At 35.2% G+C, this 17,099-nt stretch overlaps 2 protein-coding genes and 5 non-coding genes across 11 annotated transcripts in view; 4 read left to right on the top strand and 3 right to left on the bottom strand.

The window, feature by feature from the left end:
* The window catches only part of LOC131931800 (kinesin-like protein KIF28P), a 35,696-nt gene extending 29,542 nt beyond the window's left edge, over window positions 1–6,154 (top strand). For 2 of the 4 annotated variants that reach the window (XM_059288654.1, XM_059288656.1), the window contains 10 exons: window positions 87–221; window positions 523–606; window positions 752–814; window positions 1,320–1,446; window positions 1,557–1,576; window positions 2,107–2,232; window positions 2,496–2,648; window positions 3,627–3,707; window positions 3,896–4,034; window positions 5,429–6,154. In XM_059288654.1, coding sequence (XP_059144637.1) covers window positions 87–221; window positions 523–606; window positions 752–814; window positions 1,320–1,446; window positions 1,557–1,576; window positions 2,107–2,232; window positions 2,496–2,648; window positions 3,627–3,707; window positions 3,896–4,034; window positions 5,429–5,733 — 1,233 coding nt within the window. In that variant the 3' untranslated portion in view covers window positions 5,734–6,154. Of the gene's footprint in view, window positions 1–86; window positions 222–522; window positions 607–751; window positions 815–1,319; window positions 1,467–1,556; window positions 1,577–2,106; window positions 2,233–2,495; window positions 2,649–3,626; window positions 3,708–3,895; window positions 4,045–5,428 lie in introns of all 4 variants that reach the window. The other 2 variants (XM_059288655.1, XM_059288653.1) reach the window with 2 other exon arrangements.
* On the bottom strand, window positions 6,148–16,368 carry LOC131931801 (uncharacterized; the record flags this gene model as incomplete). 2 transcript variants are annotated; one of them, XR_009384353.1, is given in 9 exon segments in its annotated part: window positions 6,148–6,263; window positions 6,800–6,827; window positions 7,898–8,067; window positions 8,303–8,356; window positions 12,112–12,249; window positions 12,927–12,969; window positions 13,857–13,894; window positions 15,376–15,470; window positions 16,357–16,368. XR_009384353.1 is itself a non-coding variant. In XM_059288657.1 (7 exon segments), coding segments are annotated over 6 exon segments (331 nt in total), but the record flags the coding sequence as incomplete, so codon positions are not given.
* On the top strand, window positions 9,464–9,535 carry Trnaa-cgc (transfer RNA alanine (anticodon CGC)). Its single transcript has one exon. It is a non-coding gene; the product is annotated as a tRNA-Ala (tRNA).
* Window positions 9,672–9,743, bottom strand: Trnaa-cgc (transfer RNA alanine (anticodon CGC)). Its single transcript has one exon. It is a non-coding gene; the product is annotated as a tRNA-Ala (tRNA).
* Window positions 11,269–11,340, top strand: Trnaa-cgc (transfer RNA alanine (anticodon CGC)). The gene has a single exon. It is a non-coding gene; the product is annotated as a tRNA-Ala (tRNA).
* Window positions 11,635–11,706, bottom strand: Trnaa-cgc (transfer RNA alanine (anticodon CGC)). The gene has a single exon. It is a non-coding gene; the product is annotated as a tRNA-Ala (tRNA).
* On the top strand, window positions 14,958–15,029 carry Trnaa-cgc (transfer RNA alanine (anticodon CGC)). The gene has a single exon. It is a non-coding gene; the product is annotated as a tRNA-Ala (tRNA).
* Window positions 16,369–17,099: the final 731 nt, after the last annotated feature.

Genomic DNA, 17,099 nt, shown 5'->3' with positions numbered 1-17,099 from the left:
AAAATTCCATTTAAAAAAAGAATGTCAATACTTTTGTGATTTTTACTTTAATTTAAAATAATTAACATAATTAATTAAATTCTCAGGTGATGATTCGTGTAATCAATCTGGAAACCAAACATGAGTGGGTGTGGCCCAGGGAAAAATTCCTGAACAGAAAATTTGTCATGCAGGAAATGTACCAGAATTTTTTGGACAACGAGGAATGGGATTTGCCTAAGGTATAGCTGGCATGGTTAAACATTAAATATTTACTCTAATTGCTAGGTTTGAATTATTGTTTGTATTTTTAACTAGTGCAGCTACAATTTTATTTCTATTCTTTTGTATGATACATAAATTGACAAATGCTTGTAAATTGACAACAAATGTTTCATATTTCTTTTCTCTGGCTATACTGTGATTAATTTTACATAGATTTTGAAATATATCACATTTTAAGCACATGATCATTTCATATATTATTTTATTTTGTTGAGGTACACATTAATTGTCCACATGCACATTTTATTATAATTATAGGAGAAAGATCCTTTTGATGAAGATTATTCTGCAGATTTCCATATTGGCTCAGTAAAAGTATGGATGCAGTCTTTGTCTTTCATGGTAAGAAATTACAAAGTAATAACTAAGTCAGATACATTACTGGCTTGATTATAAACTTGTTACTCTTCATCTACTTTACATTAAACATTTTTTTTTACTGTCTGATTGAATGATTTAATTTGAATTTTTTCCAATTTTTATTTAGATTGAATCTAAAGTGCAGTTAGAGATCACAGATTACAGGGGAAAGAATGTGGGACTATTAAATGTGAGTTATTGTTCCTGATTGTTTTACTCTGCCAGGACAAAGATAATTCATATAAGGAAATGTAAGCAGGAATTACAGTGTTGCCAGCAATTTTCAAATGGGCTGCCAAACAGATTCAAAACGATGAAACATAAAAAATAAAAATTAATTTAATTTATTTATATACAAAACAATTGGGGTCTCAGCTATATCTAATAGCCTTCAGTTACAGCAAGATATGATCCCATTGTATGGTGGTTTGTGTTTGTGAAAAGTAAAACAACTGATCAGTAAGGGTTTTCTGCTAACACATCCAGTTAAATAGCAGATACTTTTCCTTCAATTTGTCACTAGTGGTGTGATCATACAAAGCTTGTTCTACATTTTAAAAACAATCTGAAAATGAAATGATGTATTAATACATCTACCTCATGAAATTGTTTTTAAAATTTTAAACATTATGCCTAAATTTTTTTAATGTATAATTGTAATTAAAAATTTAACCATGTTCAAATTCCTGGCACAGGTTGAGGTCATCCCATGTGACCCCAAAGGTAAAGAGTTCACAGACAAAGATGATGTTTACCTGGAGGACACCCAACAGCTGATTGATAAACCTGTCAATTTCGTTTTTAAGATCATCAGCGCTAGAGGTCTTCCAAGTCATTTTACTGTAAGTTTGTTTTAAAATTATCATCAGCGCTAGAGGTCTTCCCAGTCATTTTACTGTAAGTTTGTTTTAAAATTATCATCAGCGCTAGAGGTCTTCCCAGTCATTTTACTGTAAGTTTGTTTTAAAATTATCATCAATTGAAGAGTTCTTACAGAGCATTTTACTTTTGTTTGTTTTTAAAATCATCAGTGCTAGGAGAAAGCTTCCAAGTCATTTTACTGTAATCTTAAAGCATACAGTATATAATAATTTTTACGATAGAGGTCTATATTCTTAACATAAAGAAAAGTAAATTTAATTATTTTGATAAACATTTTTCATTTATTTTTTTATTTTTAAAATAGACGCACATTAATCTTATGTTTTATTTTGACTTGAATATTTATTAGGAGTTTTCCTGATACAGATATTTTACACTATTCTTTGCAATATCCATAAAACCTTAAGAGATAAAATAATTTCTCTGCCGCAGACCTAAAAGTTAGCAAATATCATTAACTTTTTTATTTTAAAATCCTATAACTTTGTGTTTGGTTTGAAATGGTTTCCCCTTAAAAATCCTATAACTGTGTTTGAAATGGTTTCCTATAAAAATCCGATAACTGTGTTTGAAATGGTTTCCTACTTGACATGTTGCCAGGATGTGTATGCCAAATATTTAGTCTACAAGGAGGAGAGTTTCACCAGCACAGACGTTGTCAAGAACACAGCCAACCCAGACTGGAACCACAAGAGAGTTCTCTGTTTTCCTAAAGCTGATGAAGAGGTGAGTCACCTTTAGCTGCCAGTTATAACATTAAAGTTTCAAATTAAAATAACTGCTAACATCTTATAATTATAATAAAAATATAGTCAACTTTATTTTGCAGTAAAACCAGAAATAACATTAAATAGTTTTTTTTTTTAATTATAAAAATTTGAACTATAGAAAAAAAATATTCTTGCCTTTGGTTAATTTTATGGATTTGTATTTGTTTCAATAACTGTAATTTAAAATAAAAAAAACTACAATTATTATTTCCAATCCAGCTTTTGAAATTCCTTAAAGAAAGTGCAGTCATGGTGCAGATCTGGGGCAAGCAAAAACCTCCAAAAGAGAAAAAAAATGTCAACACAAAAATGGCCATACTTGCCCAGGCTAAAGCCAAAGGTGGCATAGCAGCTGCTAATGATAACCAGAAGGTTTGATACAAACATTTTTGTATTCTGTCACTCTAGAGACATTTTCTTAAACACGATCCTTGTATTCTGTCACTCTACAGACATTTTCTTAAACAAGATCCTTTCATTCTGTCACTCTACAGACATTTTCTTTAACACAATCCTTGAATTCTGTCACTCTACAGACATTTTCTTAAACAAGATCCTTTCATTCTGTCAGTCTATGGACATTTTCTTAAACACGATCCTTGAATTCTGTCACTCTACAGACATTTTCTTATACACAATCCTTGAATTCTGTCCCTCTACAGACATTTTCTTATACACAATCCTTGAATTCTGTACCTCTACAGACATTTTCTTATACACAATCCTTGAATTCTGTCCCTCTACAGACATTTTCTTATACACAATCCTTGAATTCTGTAACTCTACAGACATTTTCTTATACACAATCCTTGAATTCTGTCACTCTACAGACATTTTCTTATACACAATCCTTGAATTCTGTCACTCTACAGACATTTTCTTATACACAATCCTTGAATTCTGTCACTCTACAGACATTTTCTTATACACAATCCTTGAATTCTGTCACTCTACAGACATTTTCTTATACACAATCCTTGAATTCTGTCACTCTACAGTTTTATTATTAGATATGTTAACGTAACTAATCTGTTTTTCACAAAATTACTTGTTTAGACTATCTAAATGTAATATGGAACCAGGAAATTCCACTTAAATTTATTTTTTAAAATGCAAGGCTTGGTTTTATCTGATTTATTTGCAACGGTTGAAATTTATTTAGAATTGTAAACAAATTCTATTGATAATGGTATGCCTTATTAAAATTAAAACTAAAGAAAATGAACCTTTATGTATGAAATTTTATCCCATTTATTTACATTTAGCAAGTTGTCCAATTACACATTTTTGTTATGTAATGTAAAACCTTTATGTATTTAAGAAAACTTTTTGTTTGAAACTGTTAAACAGAGGTTTGATGCTGATAAAGTCAAATATATGATGGAGGTTACAATGCTTAAAAAAAGGCAAGAAAAAATGGAAGCTAAGTTGGTTCGTATTTTCTTTATATTTCCTGCTTATATACCATTAACATCACACATTTTTCTGTTTCATCCTTCTTTTAAAGTACTGTAACAGTTTAAACATATTAATTTTAATAAACTACTAAAACCTTGAAGAACTTGAATCGCCACACGTCATTAAACTATCCATCTATATATCAAAAATAAAATTTCCAGAGACACATAAAACAAATGTTGGAGGCTGCGCTGGAACATAAGAAGAAGAGAATATCCACAGACCTGATCTCCCAGATCTACAACGCTGGCACTGAGGACCAGGCACAGAAATGTATCAAGCTGGTCCCCAAGGAAAAAGGTAAACCTCGGTACGTTTTGATAACATATATCTTACTGTTTTTTTAAAAGGTAAACTTCGGTACGTTTTGATAACATATATCTTACTGTTTTTTTAAAAGGTAAACTTGGGTACGTTTTCATAACATATATCTTACTGTTTTTTTAAAAGGTAAACTTTGGTACTTTTTGATAACATATATCTTACTGTTTTTTTGAAAGGTAAACTTCGGTACGTTTTGATAACATATAACTTATTGTGTTTTTAAAAAAGTAAACATTGGTATGTTTTCATAACATATATCTTACTGTTTTTTTAAAAGGTAAACTTCGGTACGTTTTGATAACATATATCTTACTGTTTTTTTAAAAGGTAAACTTGGGTACGTTTTCATAACATATATCTTACTGTTTTTTTAAAAGGTAAACTTTGGTACTTTTTGATAACATATATCTTACTGTTTTTTTAAAAGGTAAACTTCGGTACGTTTTGATAACATATAACTTATTGTGTTTTTAAAAAGGTAAACATTGGTATGTTTTCATAACATATATCTTACTGTTTTTTTAAAAGGTAAACTTCGGTACGTTTTGATAACATATATCTTACTGTTTTTTTAAAAGGTAAACATTGGTATGTTTTCATAACATATATCTTACTGTTTTTTTAAAGGTAAACATTGGTACGTTTTCATAACATATATCTTACTGTTTTTTTAAAAGGTAAACTTGGGTACGTTTTCATAACATATATCTTACTGTTTTTTTAAAAGGTAAACTTCGGTACGTTTTGATAACATATATCTTACTGTTTTTTTAAAAGGTAAACTTCGGTACATTTTGATAACATATATCTTATTGTGTATTTATAAAGGTAAAAATATCTTGTTTTTTTATAGATAACAAAAAGATATTTAATAAATAATTTTTATTACATTTAGAGCGGATTTTTTTTTTTTCAAACTGATGAAAATATTAAGCTCTAAGATCAAATTATGTTGTAAATTATAGCGTACACTTGGAAAACTTGGATAAAAATAAAATAAAATATGTAGAATTAGTTATTGTCTGAAAAGTCTTGCCAAATTTAACTGTGTTGTTACAGTATTTTAAAAAAACGAAATGTGCAGTTAAAAAGAATTTAGAAGGGGCTTCATTTTATAAACAATCATACTGAAAAATGCATTGACAGCATTTAAAATTTTCAGTTGATTCTTAATATTTTTAATTACTAAAAAACAAAATACAATGTTTTTGAAATAAAATGTATTTGTTTTAATTTTTTTAATAGATATGAATATATATTGAAAAAAAAAGTAAATTTTTGTTGAAAACTACATATTTTCCAATAATTTTTTAAAGAAAATATCTAGATTGATCAAAATATTACACTTTTAAAAATTCTAAATCTCTTAGATGATGATGATGATGACGACTCCTCAGGTGATGAAGAAAAGGATTCCAAAAAATCTGGCCATCACAAAGAAAAAGACCATCAAAAGGAAAAAGACCAACACAAGGAAAAAGAAAAAGATCATCACAAGGAAAATGACCAACACAAAGAAAAAGAAAAAGACCATCACAAAGAAAAAGACCAACACAAGGAAAAAGAAAAAGACCATCATAAGGAAAAAGAAAATGACCATCACAAACATGAATCTAAGCCACCAGCAAGTCCCAGTACAAAGAGTAAAAAATCCTCCTTTTGCATACTGCTCTAAGCAATACTTGTTTTGTTGAAATAGCTAGTCAAAAGATTGGATTGTTTTCTTTAAATAATTTCACTTTTGAACAATTTTAAAGTAATATAAGTTATTACAACCTATCTTCTATTAATCTTAGAATTGTTTTGAATTATGTAATTAAAAGTTAATTTATGTTTATTGTTTTATATATTTACACTTCTGTTTTCCTGTGCACAATTTTCAATCAGATAATATTTTATAATTAGTTTTTTTTTTAAATTCATTTTACTTGGTTTATCTTTTTAAAAGTACAGTTTTAAAAATAAAATTGTATATATTTATATAAGCTAACTGTGATTTCAATATTGTAAATAAAATATTAAATAACATTTATTTGTCGATAATTGAAAAAAAATCAACTTACAATTTTTAATTTTTTAAATAAAACACCAAAAATGCCATTGTAAATGCTGTTACTATTTTAATAGTAACCATACAATATTTTATCCCTTATTCATCGTTGTTTTGTGTCCCAGTAAAGTTTCTTGATCATTGTTTGTCCATATCTGCCAATAAATGCAAAAATGAAGCAAATTTTTAGCAAAACAAATTACAAATTATGTTAAACATATTTATCAATCAAATAATGTGACATTTTTTAAAAATAAAATATTTTAATTTTAAAATTGTTTCAAAATGTAGTTATAGTAGATCTAACATCAAATAATTTAGATTGAAGAGCAGTTACATCTAGGATTGTTTAAAATATAAAAATTATTTCACATGCAAAAGTTTTAGATTCTCTTTTTTTGACACTTAATATAATGAACGATTTTGTAGTAAAAGAAATATTTGCGTACTAGTTTATTCAGAGGCCAGTTTAAACTAGTAAAAATAACAGAAATAAAACTCATTAAATACAAGATAACAAATTTTAGAAAATAAAATTATTAATTAACATGTAGCTAAGAATTTGATAAAATTTGTAAAAATGAGAAAAAAAATTAAGTTTTAGAGAGAATTGTCAACTGATTTGTTAAATTAGGCCAATAATTAACATTAGGTTTAAGTTAAGCCAATCAACAGTCTGTTTCAAACTCACCTTAGCGTGGGCCTCTTTACAATATGACCTACATTCAAAAGTATGTTAGTTATATTTCGAGCATTCCCCCTTCCCCCCCCCCCCCCCCCCCCCCACAAATTTTTTTTTTACTATGTACAGAAAGTATGAAATGTAAATATTATTTTAACATCACTTGTCCTATAAGATTCTGTGATATTTGTAACATACCCTTTTCAAATAATTATATTGGAAACAACTTGTTAAGATTTGATGATGTTTGTCTAATTTAACATTATAAAATAGCGGACTTTAAAACAAATAAACAAATAAAATACAGTGAGCTTACAGTGTCTTATTTTTTTTAATCTTCTGGTTTCTAGTTTGGTAGTTTGTTTTTTAAAAAAAATCATCTTGTTCACTTTTATCAAGGAAACAACAAATTCATCAACCCCTCCCACCTTACACCTCTGCCTCTCCTCCCTACAAAAAAAATGTCCTCCTCCTGTCTGCCTCCCACCTGTAGGTTCCTCTCAGACACATGATAGGGCTACCCCTTCCCAAACCTTCCCCAGCCACTGTTTCTTTCAGACTTTTTTCTCCGGCTGGGGACTAAATTTTCCAGGGCAGCTGATACGGGTAAAAGCAGTGGCGTAGCGAGGTCGGGTGTCACCCGGTGCGGCACTTAATGGTGTCACCCCCCCCCCCCAGAGGCGTAGCGACCCTTCCCGGGGACAAACTTTCAAATTTTCAATTTTGCGACCCCCCCCCTCAAACTTTCCATTTTGCACCCCCCCCCCCCTCAAGTTTTCGATTTACACCCCCCCCCCCTTCAAACTTTCGATTTGCACCCCCTTCAAGTTTCTTTATATATTTTGCTATTTTTTGCCTTGGTGTCACCCCCTAAATGGTGTCACCCGTTGCGGTCCGCACCCCCTGCCCCCCCCCCCCCCCCCCCCCCGCTACGCCTCTGGGTAAAAGTATACATTTTCTATTTTAAAACATTTCGTACGGGGGGTGGTAGACATAAAAAGAACTTATGATCTGCTCTCTTCCCCCCTCCCCCCCCCCCCCTCCTGCACAGTTTGTAACAACGCCACCCATTACCCTTCGGCAAACCAAATAAAAAACCTGACTCACATAATTTTTTTAATGACTTTCTTTCGGTGTGTGTAGAGTTGTATGATGCCGCGTACGGGCATGACGACTATGTCAGTGTACAGCGCCACTACGACAAGGACAGGCTCGTAGTAGGTGCCGGTCCAGAACCTGTCCTTTCTGGTGATGAGCCAGATATCCAGGATCACATACTGAAACACATACAAGGATTTGATGGGACAGATATCCAGGATCACATACTGAAACACATACATACACAAAAATTTAATGGGCCTTATATCCAGGATCACACACTGAAACACATACATACAAGGATTTTACGGGCCTTAGGAACACATACTGAAACACATACAAGGATTTGATAAAATAAAAATAAGAAATAACACAAAATCATGTGATATCTCCTAATAAAAAACCAAAACAAACCACGTGAAACAGGAGCGTGAGAAGGTAAACAAGCAGCATGTCGATGATGTCAATCTGTTGACAAAACAATGATAGAAGCAAATCATGTTCATTGAGATCGTTAACATTATTCATTGAACAATGATACAAGCAAATTATGTTCATTGAATGAGATAATTAACATGTCATATTGATTGAAAAATCGTCATCTCATATTTTACTATTCGTGCAAAACACATTCGGCCGGTGAAGTAAAGTTCACCTTTTTCAGTTACTTTGGCATTCAAGGGAATGGTGTGGTCAGCACTCTGCCCAGCCGCATTCGTTTTCCTTAACGCGAGTCAGGTACCCATCAGAGCTGGGTGGACTCAGGGACGTCCCAAAGAATCGAGCCTGGGATCTGACCTCGAGACTTTAAAGTTAGTATCTGATCATGCCGTCCTTTGACATAGTAAAAGTAAAACGTAATCATGACACAATAATGCTAAAAGCAAATCATGTTGATTCGAAGCAATATTTATTGGCAAATAGGATTTAATACAAAGGTGACGCTCATTGCAGTTATTGGAGGTGCCCCCCCCCCCCCCAACACACACACTTGTATTTTCGGTGTGATGTCACCTCCCCCCTACATAGTTCATACTTCAAACTGAAAAAAAAAAATTGTTCTGACAGTAGATTTTACGTGTTTTCGATTTGGCGTCACTCCTTAATATGGTCACCCACCCCCATATATGGGGTCACCCGGGGTAGACCACAACCCCGACCCTACCTTCTGACTTTAATGCCTGTAATATATTATGTAAGTCATAGAATGGGCATATCCAAATATAAATGTAAACAAAGTTAACCCAGCTTTAATCGCCTTTAATAACAAAAATTTAATGAAGCTATTTATCATGTGTCGCCCCCCCCCCCCTTCCACACACCCCAAATATATTTAACTGTCCGCAACCCGTCATATCAAAAGTTAAAAAAACCGTTACCGGCCACTTTTATCACGCTCATTAAATAAAACGCATAGGAGCAAGACAAAAGCCGACACGGTACAAAGGCTGTATATTGGAGTAATCATTAACAATACATTTATTGACAACCATCTTCACTTTTAACTAGACCACTGATAATGATCTCAATATGCTGGCAGCCTTGTGTTTGGACATGTTTCTAATTCGTATATCAGGGGATGTAGCTCAGTGGTAGAGCGCTCGCTTCGCATGTGAGAGGCCCCGAGTTCAATCCTCGGCATCTCCAATTTCTTTTTTTTTTTGTTGATTTTTTTCTCTCGGTATTGACAAGCATTAGAAAAAAACATGGAAGGGTGGTATAAAATGTCACATTATTAGGACCTTATCAAAAAGGAAACCCCCACTACACAAGAAAAAGAAAATGGAGATACCGAGGGTTGAACTCGGGGCCTCTCACATGCGAAGCGAGCGCTCTACCACTGAGCTACATCCCCAGGTGTTCAAATTCACTTTATTATATAATTAATAGCATCTATGTCACGTGGGCTAATGTTCACGAGGAAGAAAAGATAAGAAACCCAAATCTAATCGGGGAATGATGACGGTGGAGTAATGGTGATAATGCTAAAAATGCCACTGTTAACACTAAGAAATAAAGCCTCTCTAATTATGCTAGAATAACAATTTTCATTGGTTATCAGGGTGTTAAAGGGTGTGTGTATAACAATTTGTCTGACTGCTCGTTACCAGTTGTCACAGTTTATAACCAACTGTGCTAATTCAGTGTCACATCAAGGTGTCACCTCGTAGTATAACCAGTGTCACCTCAAGGTGTCACCTCGTAGTATAACCAGTGTCACATCAAGGTGTCACCTCGTAGTATAACCATAGTGTCACCTCAAGGTGTCACCTCGTAGTATAACCAGTGTCACCTCAAGGTGTCACCTCGTAGTATAACCAGTGTCACATCAAGGTGTCACCTCGTAGTATAACCAGTGTCACATCAAGGTGTCACCTCGTAGTATAATCATAGTGTCACATCAAGGTGTCACCTCGTAGTATAATCATAGTGTCACATCAAGGTGTCACCTCGTAGTATAACCACAGTGTCACATCAAGGTGTCACCTCGTAGTATAACCAGTGTCACATCAAGGTGTCACCTCGTAGTATAATCATAGTGTCACATCAAGGTGTCACCTCGTAGTATAATCATAGTGTCACATCAAGGTGTCACCTCGTAGTATAACCACAGTGTCACATCAAGGTGTCACCTCGTAGTATAACCAGTGTCACATCAAGGTGTCACCTCGTAGTATAATCATAGTGTCACATCAAGGTGTCACCTCGTAGTATAACCACAGTGTCACATCAAGGTGTCACCTCGTAGTATAACAACAGTGTCAACCCAAGGTGTCATCGCTTAGTATAACCATAGTGTTACCTCAAGATGTCCCCTCGTAGTATAACCATGGTGTCACCTCAAGGTGTCACGTAAATTTCACACCTTAGTGTCAGATTTAGTTTTTAACTCACTCTATCACACCACTTAGTCACCTCAAGGTACCACCTCACAGAGGCGCCTCAGGGTGTTGCTGCACAATGTCACCCCAAGATGTCATCTCACAGTATCACCACAGTGTCAGCACATCTATTTTAACTTTTTGTGTTATCCATTTTTGTCACCTTACCGTGTCACTCCTTAATGACACCATCCTGTGTCACCCTTTCTTCCACTATCCGTGACGACCAATTATGCCACCTCATTGTGTCACCCCATTGTACTACCCCACTGTGACCCCCCCCCCACATTCTCCCTCGTAGCACACAGTACACGGTCGCCTCTCCCCCCCCCCCACCCCCCATTGTTGTGGACTAAAGCTTATACACGACACCATTAACAAATCCAATTGTTGATCAACACTGATATCGAATTGTAGCCACCTGTGTATCTACTGAGTCCATTGTTGATACAACAATATAACTGTTTAAAATAGTAATAATGACAATTGCTTTCAACTGGGGATGTAGCTCAGTAGTAGAGCGCTCGCTTCGCATGTGAGAGGCCCCGAGTTCAACCCTCGGCATCTCCAAAGTGTGTCCTTTTTAATCCAGCTAGATTTTTTATTTGCTTATTGGAACTTACATAATGTTCAATAAGTGTTGAAAACAACTTTATACAAATTAATTTTTAAATACTCCGAAACAAGAAAAAAAATTCTTTAGTAAAACCATTGATCACTGATGAAATAATACTCGATGTAGGTTGTGTTCAAATATGTATTAAACGATTGCAATATAAACACAATTTAGATACAAGTTAGTTATAATTTTGATAATAATAACACATTTTTAAAGCGATATTTTCAGAAAATCAAAACATTTCGTGGAGATGCCGAGGGTTGAACTCGGGGCCTCTCACATGCGAAGCGAGCGCTCTACCACTGAGCTACATCCCCGTTGTATCTATAGGAGCTACTCTAATCTTCAATAGTTTAACATACACATTTTAGATCTCCGATTTCCCTATGACTTAAAAAAAAAAGATTGTGGCTCCTTCCCCACTCGCATATAGTCACAAAAGTCAGATTCCCGACCTCAATTTAAAAAATGTTGCACAATTTAGCCGCCCCTCCCCCTTAGTATTTATATAAGTAAGGGGATATAACCAAGCTAAGATTATTTTTCCGAAAATTCTAATTGAGTAGTTTTCCTTTGTCAATAAATCTCTGTACAAAACCTTATTGATACTGATTTCATTCATCCCTTTTCATAACATTCAGCTAAAATGACCCCCCCCCCCAATTAGAAAACTCAAAACAATTTGAAACATAACGCTATATTTATAAATAAACGCTTGGTACCTGTATAAAGCTGATGAAGAAAGTGACCAGTCCGAAGATGATGACCAAAATGGACTGAGCGAGGCCGAAGCCAACGAACGAGAAGGCGTCCTCCACGTTTAGAGACAGTTGGATAGCCAGCATGATTGCAATACAAAGCTGAAAGGAGAAATTTATTTTTCTTACTGCAAAAAAAAATGGGGGATGGGGTAAAAAGTAAACACCGCACCCGAACGAAATAAAAACAAATTATTATTTATATGAAAAATGTATACCAGTGTCACCAAGTCTCCCCCCCCCCCCCCACGCCGGAGGATAACATATAATAATAGAAACACTGTATGAGACTTTGTTGTTGAGTGTGGTAGAGCACTCAACTGCTAGCCCGAAGGTCACGAATTCGAATATCTGTCCGGACTCCAGACAGGACTTCTTTGAGCCAACTCAGCGCTTATGGGTACCTGACTCACAACAAGTATATGCTTGGCCTAGTGCTGACTACACTATATGTCGAGATTGATGAAATAAATTATAGCCTACTATACCTGGGAAGGGTTTCAATACATTTAAAGTTAGGCTAAATAATTGTATTGATATTAAGGCTAGTTTGAGTTAAATAACATGGCTATTAGTGTTAACACTGCATTACATCTACATGTACGTTTACTTTACGTTATCGTTTTAAGCCCAGTACTAATGAAAAGACAAGGAGATTCTAAGCCCGATTACTCACGACAAAGCCCAATACTAATGATAAGACAATGAAATTCTAAATTACTCACGATAAAGGCCAATACTAATGATAAGACAAGGAAACTCTAAACCCGATTACTCACGATAAAGCACACATGCAACATGATCATCTCCCAACGGAATAAACTGAAAAAAACGTTTGAATAATAACAATAAGGGATGCATACTGTAAAGTTGAATTCTAAAAAATACAACAACCTATTTTTTAAATAATGAAAAACTAATAAATACCATCATCCATTTTTTTTACAATAAATAACATTATTTAAGAATACATTTGTTTCGGAATGTATGGTATTCTATTTTGGAACTTCAATGAAGAATAAGAAAAAGCCAACAGAACATTATGACTTTAAATATGAACACCAACAAAAACGGATTTTTCTAAATCAAAGTTGAAAACGTGATTAGGTAATTAAAATTAGCTTTGCTAATCAAAAGGAAATTCCACAAAGGGGTCGTCCATAAATGACGTCACACTCGTAGGGGGTAGGGGGGTCCGTAATTTTGTGACGGTGTGTGATGAGGGGGAGGGGAGGGGGGGGGGGGGGTTCAGATGGTGCGACGTCACACTTTTGCATTATAAAAAAGCAATGTTAGAAAACGAATTTTAGACTTCATTTTGCGTTTTAGAAAATTGTTTTAATAAATTGTAATAACAATTGATTAAAATACTCTATTTTGACAGAGTTCAGACAAGATTTTGGAAAAATCTAGCTGTCTAAAAAAATTCAACTGCAATTTTGAGGGGGGGGGGGCTGTAGGCTGAGGTGTGACGTCATTTTAAGTGGGGGGGAATCTGGCTTTTTTGTGACGACGTGTGACGGAGGGGAGGGGGGGGGGGGGGGGAGGTAAAAATCGTCAAAAAAAGCGTGACGTCATTTATGGATGACCCCAAATCTAAATGCTAGTACTGTAGTAAACCTTTGAAAACAACCAACTTACCACGTGACGAAAACTAAAAATACAACCAACTTACCAGGTGACGAAAACTAAAAATACAACAAACTTACCACGTGACGATTACTGAACTGCAGCCCCACGCACCGGACTACAGAAGAGAGGAAAACAAATTAGTTACAAAGATCGTCACGTGAGTGAACCCTATTTGCTGCTGACCATCAGAGGTTCTTTCCGGATTTGTTTTTGTGTGTGTGGGGGGGGGGGGGGGGGGGGGCGGGGGCGGGGGGGGGGGGGGGGCAGATGGTGTGACGTCACACTTTAGCATTATTAAAAAAAGCAATTTTAGAAAACGAATTTTTATAGTTATTTCGCGTTTTAGGAAACTGTTTTAATAAATTGTAACAGGAATTGATTAAAATACTCTATGTTGACAGAGTTCAGACAAGGTTTTGGAAATACACGGTATTTTAAGAAAAATTCAGCTGTAATTTTGAGGGGGTTGTAGGCTGAGGTGAGCGGTCCTTTTTAGGGGCGGGGGGGGGGGGGGGGTGGCTGGTTTTTTTTGTGACGGAGGGGCGAGGTAAAATCGTCAAATAAAGCGTGACGTCATATATTGGATGACCCCCTATCCCACGTCATCAACCCATCAGCCATGCCTGCCTTTTGGTCTTTTTTCCCATCGAGTTTTGGCTGTAACACCGTACAGAGGCGTAGCGACCCTTCCCGGCGCCCGAGGACAATCTTTTCGATTTGCACCCCCTCACTCAAGATTTTGATTTGCACACCCTCCACCTTTCAATTTATTTTTCCAACCCATTTTTGTCCCCCCCCCCCCCTGCCTGGTTTTCTTATGGGGGGGGGGGGGGGGTTAGGGATTTTAACTGAATGTTATGAAATCAGTATCAATAATGCGTTGTATAGAGATTTATTTACGAAGGGACACTACTGAATTAGAATCTTCGGAAAAATAATCATAGCTTGGTTATATCCCCTATATATATAAATACTAAGGGGGAGAGGCTCTAAATTGTGCAACATTATTTTAATTGAGGTCGGGAGTCTGACTTTTGTGACGATATGCGAGTAGGGAAGGAGCCAAAATCTGGTGGTTTTTTTTTTAATTGTGACGTCATAAGGTGCCTGGAAATCGGATATCTAAAAGGGTGTAGGTTAAAGTATTAAACAATGGAGTAGCTCATATAGGATTCAATGGGGATGTAGCTCAGTGGTAGAGCGCTTGCTTCGCATGTGAGAGGCCCCGAGTTCAACCCTCGGCATCTCCATGTTATATTTTAATTTTTGCAAATTTCACTTTAAGAAAATGTGTTGTTTTATCAAATTAATATACACATTATACAAACAGACGGTGTCTAGATTTTTGTTGAGTTAGAGACGACTGTTCAGTTAATTGCAGTGTTGGTCTAGTGGTATGAGATTCCAATATGGAGACATCAAGAACGAAGAAAAATAAGACTGGCGGCAGCAGTGGCGTAGCGAGGTGTCACCCTGGTGCGGTCCGCACCCCCCGCCCCCCCCCCCCCCTCGCTACGCCTCTGGGCGGTAGTGCCCTGCTTCATATACAAGCAACCCAAGTAGAAACAATTTAGCCAACCAGATGAAACCACTCACCACTAGAATAAAGAGAGCAGCGTCGACCCAATGTTTGCGAAGTATCTCCAAAGGGAAGTAACCCCATGGCTATAGCAGCAGTCCCGTACATAAGCCTGGAATTATTTCAACAAAACGTTATATCTGCAGCAGTCCCGTACATAAGCCTGGAATTATTTCAACAAAACGTTTATATCTATTAATATTAGTTCTGGGATCTCTATCAGTTATGACGTCATGCACCTGGTGGGAGGGGTCTCGGATGTTGTGACGTGCCACACGAAGGCAGGGGGCAGAAGAGTAGCGACCCTTTCCGGCGCCCCGCGACAAACTTTCGATTTGCACCCCCCCCCCCCCTCAGACTTTCCCATTTTCACCCCCACCCCCTTTCGATTTGTTTTTCCAACCCATTTTAACGCCCCCTAAGGTCGGCGCCCGGGGACATGTGCCCCCCCCCCCCTCGCTACGCCTCTGCGTGGGTGTCACAGAGGAGGGTGCTACGGGGTAAGATATGAGTAAGATATGAAGCGAGGCATATGTTCTGTATATCTTAAAACTAATTTATAACATGTTGATTTTCGTTTTGTCTTGGTATATGAGGTTGGAAATCTGTCGCAGCCATCCGGCTATATGTGACACTGTGTGACGCTATGTGACGCTATGTGACAATGTGTGACGCTATGGTGACACTGTGTGACGCTATGTGACACTGTGTGACGCTATGTGACACTGTGTGACGCTATGTGACGCTATGTGACACTGTGTGACGCTATGTGTCCGTTGTTTGACTTTGTGTGACATTAGTGAGGGTGGGTTGAAGAAAAGGCATTACGTCATGTATAAGCGACCTGTGCACACAGACCCTACGTGGAGATGATATTCAGCTATCGAACAAATTATCAGATACTCGATCAATTTATAAACTATTGAACAAAAAATTATCCATTGAACAAAAACAAAGTCAACTATTGAACAAAATACAAAACGCCTTCACCGACTGACAGGGGTGACCATCTAAAGGGGAAGCATTTCCGTCAAACATGTGCATCCACTCTTCCAAACTGGAGATTAAATAAAAAATGTATGTGAAAATGTAAGAATAAGGAAGTATTTGTTGACACCCAGGCTGAACGTTAACCTAAACTTGACCCCAACTCTAAATTAATACTGGATTTCACCTGAATCCCAAACCTTAACCTAATCCCAACATAAATCCAAAACCAAACTTTATTTGACCTGACCATTGACGCTCACAACCCGGCTATTTCAGCATCCTCCCCCCCTCCCCCACCCCCATATATAAAACTGAAAATAACAGCTTTCTCATATAGTTACAAATAATTGGCGACATCACTTTCTTGTGTCATTCAAAGTTAGTTTGCATTATAGTATTTTATATATATTATATATATATATTATATATATATAATATATATATATATATATATATATATATATATATATATATATATATATATTAATATATATATATATATATATATTATATATATATATATATATATATATATATATATATATATATATATATATATATATATATATATATATATATATATATATATATATATATATATATATATATATATATATATATATATATATATATATATATATATATATATATATATATATATATATATATATATAATATATATAGTATATATATATATATATATATATATATTATATATATATATATATATATATATATATTATATATATAT

The sequence above is a fragment of the Physella acuta genome, unplaced genomic scaffold (assembly GCF_028476545.2).
Source record: "Physella acuta isolate Inbredline_101_S28 unplaced genomic scaffold, ASM2847654v3 ptg002035l, whole genome shotgun sequence".
NCBI lineage: Eukaryota > Metazoa > Mollusca > Gastropoda > Physidae > Physella > Physella acuta.
The sequence above is the reverse complement of the archived record's forward strand: the minus strand, read 5'-3'. Positions and strand labels throughout refer to the sequence as shown.